General features: G+C 40.9%; 1 protein-coding gene across 1 annotated transcript in view; it reads left to right on the top strand.

The window, feature by feature from the left end:
* CUNH10orf67 (chromosome unknown C10orf67 homolog) overlaps positions 1-4596 on the top strand; it is a 195783-nt gene extending 191187 nt beyond the window's left edge. Inside the window, exon 17 of the mRNA XM_027771097.1 lies at positions 4417-4596. Coding sequence (XP_027626898.1) covers positions 4417-4505 — 89 coding nt within the window. The 3' untranslated portion in view covers positions 4506-4596. The remainder of the gene's footprint in view (positions 1-4416) is intronic.
* Positions 4597-4602: the final 6 nt, after the last annotated feature.

Here is a 4602-nt window from a genome sequence, read left to right as displayed (position 1 = left end):
TTTTTTTTTTTTGGAGAGGTTTTCGCTATAGGGCGCATGCGCTGTAGGGTGCGTGCGCTTGCCAGACAGACAGAGAGAGACATAGAGACAGAAAGCGAGAAATCACCCCCCAGGGGGGATGGTCATGCTGCAATACCTTCTCCTCCATTCTCCTCTCGGGATCTTGGGCATGTACGCACACACGCCCAGCGTGAGTTTTAAGCCACCGGATCCGGAACACGAACCGCAGTCGACTACGTGGGAGTCCAGCGACATAGCCATTACACCAACTGCTGGTTCCCAATAAAATAATTCTTTAAAAATAAGTGAGTTACAAGAACGGTTAACATTTTAATCCTCAATCCCTAAGTTGCTCACTGGTTCTTTGAATAAAAAGGAACTTGTAACTTCAAGTTCATACTTCCAAAAATTGCATAGATCTAAAGTCCAGATGAAAATCCTTTTAGAAATAACTATCTAAAGTTTCCACATTGAGTGTATTTATTTTTTTTCTAGGATTAGGGCAGATTGCATTGGGAGCCTAGTCTTTCATAAAGAGGGGGGGTGGGGAATAGAGTTGGGCCTTCATTTTCTCACAAAAGGCACAATGCGAAGTGCATCTGTGAACATTGCATAATTTGTTATGTTCTACAAAGAAGGTGGGTTTTTGTTATACACATACCAAAGCTATTTGGTACTGTTTCACCAATGATCTCTATTCAGGACCAGAAAAGAAATTGGCCTCAGAAGAGTGAAAGGAGAGTAAATTTTTCTTTAAAAATTAGATACAGATTATCACTTCAAAATGCAGGAGGGAATTTTACAAGTGACGATGTACTGATTAGCTTTCCAATGGACATCCAGTCCTTTATAAAACGCATACTAGCTGTGGTCAACTGTGACCAATGTGGTTTATTACTCTCCAGAAGAGTTGAACTGAGATTACCCATCTAATTTAATTGAGAAATGTTGGGTGAACTTGAACTGCTTCATGGACATGAATGACCAGAGAATTTATTCGCCGAGACATTAAAGCCTGAATATGGTAACTATCTCTTTGATGGTTCGTACAGTCGGTCTTCACTTCATTGACGTGTCTTTCGTATTTTTTGTCATTACTGTTTATCTAGTGATTACCGGAGCAAGCTTAAATGAAAAGGCAAATAAATAAATAAGTAAATAAATAAAGAAGTAAGGAAAGTTTCTGTACAACATCATCACAAAAATACGAGCAACTTTACCTTCATTGGTAAATATTCATGGCAGCTTTTATGTAGTTGATTAACTCTTTTTAACAGGACATTGGCTTTTAAGTAAAGGAAGTTACTGGTAAACTGTGAAAGAAATGCAAAAGTCCCTTGTTTTTTCATGTGGCAGTCCCTAAATCATTTTGTAGGTGTTGTCTTTTGCTTTTATTAATTAAGAAAAAAAAAAGTCATCAGGAAGTTGGTATGTTTCCGTCAGTCTTCTTTGCGTTTCCCTGTAAACGGGGCTGTGTGAGCTCTCATTAGTGTACCTCAAGGAAACATTTGTGGTAACTTTATCAATAATACAGTGCACAGGGTGGCATCCGCTTTCTCTTCATAGGGGTCTGCTAACATCGAAGATAAATTCAGCTTCATTCCAAATGACTTAAGGCTACGGTTTGATGTGAATATATACAACCTTTTAAAACTATATTTAAATATTATATCTTTGAGATTATTCACAGAAACTCAAGAGTCTGAACCTCCAGGAATAAGTTACAAAATCACACGTCATGTTACTAGTGACTCTTTAAATGGAATTTTTCACTGAAACTTTGTCATTAAAACAGAAAGCCCCTTTGGTTGTGCCCATACAAGCATAATAAATTGTATATGTTTGTGATACTGAATGACTCCTGCCCATATGCTGCACTGCAAAGCTACATGAATGAGGCATTTACCAAATCAGGCCCACCACATTAAACAGAAAAACAATCTTTATTCATGGTAACTTATCAGTTTCAATTAATCAACCTTAACAATGGAAATTCTGATGTGTTCAAGCAACTTGAAAGCAATAGGTCATCTCCAGGGCAGCCATGTTGTGTCTTTGTGCCTAAGGTTTCAAACAAAGCAACATCGCCACTAAATATACATACGTATACATACATACATGTGCATCTATATACATACAAATGGACGGCCAAGGCTTCACCTGCACCATGCCAACAAAAATGTAGGTACGTTGTTGGCGATTTTTATCATAGCCAATGTAATTGTTTTGCTCCAAGTATTACTTTTTGAGCTCTGCGAGTTTAAACAAAAGGAAAGAAATTTCCATTGGATGACCATCCTTTCAGTTTCTGTGCTGCTATGTGAATAGCATTGTGCAAACCATTCCAATGGTTTTGAAAAGGGGTAACCATTGGTTTGATTTGGTTACACGGTTTAGTAAAGAGCTCCCTCCCACTGCCTTAGGGTCTGTGAAAGGTCTGTGACCTGTTTAGAGCTGCCAAGTGAAATGTCATGTCGCCCCTCCCAAATGGGAGTATCTGCATTCATTTGATCAGTATAAAAAATGATTGGGGACGGCGAGATCAGTGCTTTTGAATTGCAATTTATAGCAGTTTACAAAAATGCACATTGTTGGAAAAGAAAACATGGAAGTGTTTCTTTCTAAATTGCATTACCTGTGAAATGTCATTAGTCTTTTAAGGATATTTACATCCTTTTTCTTTATTCTTAGGAGACTTACTTCAACTTAAAAAACCCAGAATTGTATTACTTTATGATGTTTTATACTTGCATTGCATTTTTAGTAGTAGAATTTAAGAAAAAACAGTGCGTCTGAGTGCTTAGGAGGAAAGTAATTTGTTATCCTATCAATTTTGTTAATTCTCTAAGATAATCTTTGTAAATGAATTGTATCTGTAGAGGATGCTCAGTTATCATCCCAAATTATAGAGGGGATTCGTTGGTTGGTAAGGGCCTTATCTGCTGATTGCTAATAATGAGACGGAATCTTCAAGCATAGCTAACTCTACCAAGTTTCCATGATTCCTTCAACATTTTACTCCCAGAATTTCTTTGTAAGATGAGTGCTTTCTAAACCGGGGCACCCACAGTCTCATCTGCCTGCATGCATCATTTCATAAAAGGAAATGTTATTTCTTTTCATTCAATTTGCATAAAAGAATACATGAGCTTTATCCAAAAAGTTTAGGTAGACTGTTCAAGTTCATAAATGCTTAATGAAGCCACCTTCATTAAGGGGCTTCTGGGAGGCAGAGAACGATGCCCTTTATAATATTTTCAGGAATCTGAAAGCTCCTTCTCTTCACCTGAGACAGTGAGTGCAATTGGACGTTATTCTGAAGAAATATTCTTTGAGTAAGAAAAGCTACCTTGGGAAAGGCCCTCCAGGCTTCCCTGGTTGACGCTTGACTAGAGAAAGAGAGGCCCTTCTTCAGAAAAGACTTGACCTGATAGACTCACAAGCACTCCACTTTGAACCTCCCAACCATTGAAAGCCGAGGTTGTCACGTTTTTATCTTTGCTCATGTTAAGCCTTGGAATGACAGCCTGGCTCTGTGTTCCCCTCTCCCACTGCCCGGCTCTAAGTGTCCACGTTGACACCTACCGGTGACCGCAGGCTGCAGTCCTTTGTCCCTTTTCCACGCCCCGGCTTTCACTGGGATTAGCTCTGGGCCTTTGTTCCCCTTCAAAGCTGGAACATCACATCCCATGTTGCGGCTTTCCTGTCTCAGACCCCCAACGCTTTCCTCACAATTTACACACCAGGTAAATGTCCCTTCCTGCAGGGCAGAGACCCCCAGCCTGGGTGATGGGGGCAACATCTTCCCCTTCCCCAATTTCAGAGTGGTGCCCATCTGATTCTTTCCTCCCCAAACACGTGCTACTCATGTGGAGGGAGACTGGACCGCAAATGAAAATGGAAATCCCAGGTAAACTGCAGAGGTTAAATCCCTGAACCCAATCACAAGACCCTCCCCAGCCCCCACCATACACCGTAAAGTATACACACTTTTTTTGTTCTTTTATAATGGCTCCTAACTCTCCGAAGGTCACTGACTGGCCTTGGTCACAAGCACCTGAAACCATTTCTACTGCCTGGAGCAGAAAGAAAGCTGTCTCTGAGGGAAACAAGACTGGCACAAGCCTTTTTGAGGACCCAGGAGGAGTGATAGTCTGACTTAAATCCCCCCCACACCCTCTTCCAAGTTACTGAGAAGCCCTGGGCTAGGGCCAGGCCTGGGAGGACCCACTAAAAATGACTCAATGTGCTCCAAGAGCGGATGAAGAGTGGGGAGTGGCTTATGCAGAGTAGGTAAAACAAAGTTCCGTCTTCATCTTTCCTTGTTTTCTTTCTTTCTTTCTTTCTTTCTTTCTTTCTTTCTTTCTTTCTTTCTTTCTTTCTTTCTTTCTTTCTTTCTTTCTTTCTTTTTTTTAGGGAAGATGGCAGGAACCATGAAAGAGCCGTTGAAGAAGTCATCCCTACCCCAGAGCAGCCCGGTGAACGAGTTGGACACTTCTGATTAACCCGGCAGAACAGAGGCGTCCGGACTGCCTGACTGGCAAAGGACGCTATCTCCCCGACCTTTCTGAACTAGCTGTCGGTCCCTCCCTCTGCATTCCT

This window comes from Tupaia chinensis, unplaced genomic scaffold, assembly GCF_000334495.1.
Source record: "Tupaia chinensis unplaced genomic scaffold, TupChi_1.0 Scaffold000001_1, whole genome shotgun sequence".
Taxonomy (NCBI): Eukaryota; Metazoa; Chordata; class Mammalia; order Scandentia; family Tupaiidae; genus Tupaia; species Tupaia belangeri.
The sequence above is the reverse complement of the archived record's forward strand: the minus strand, read 5'-3'. Positions and strand labels throughout refer to the sequence as shown.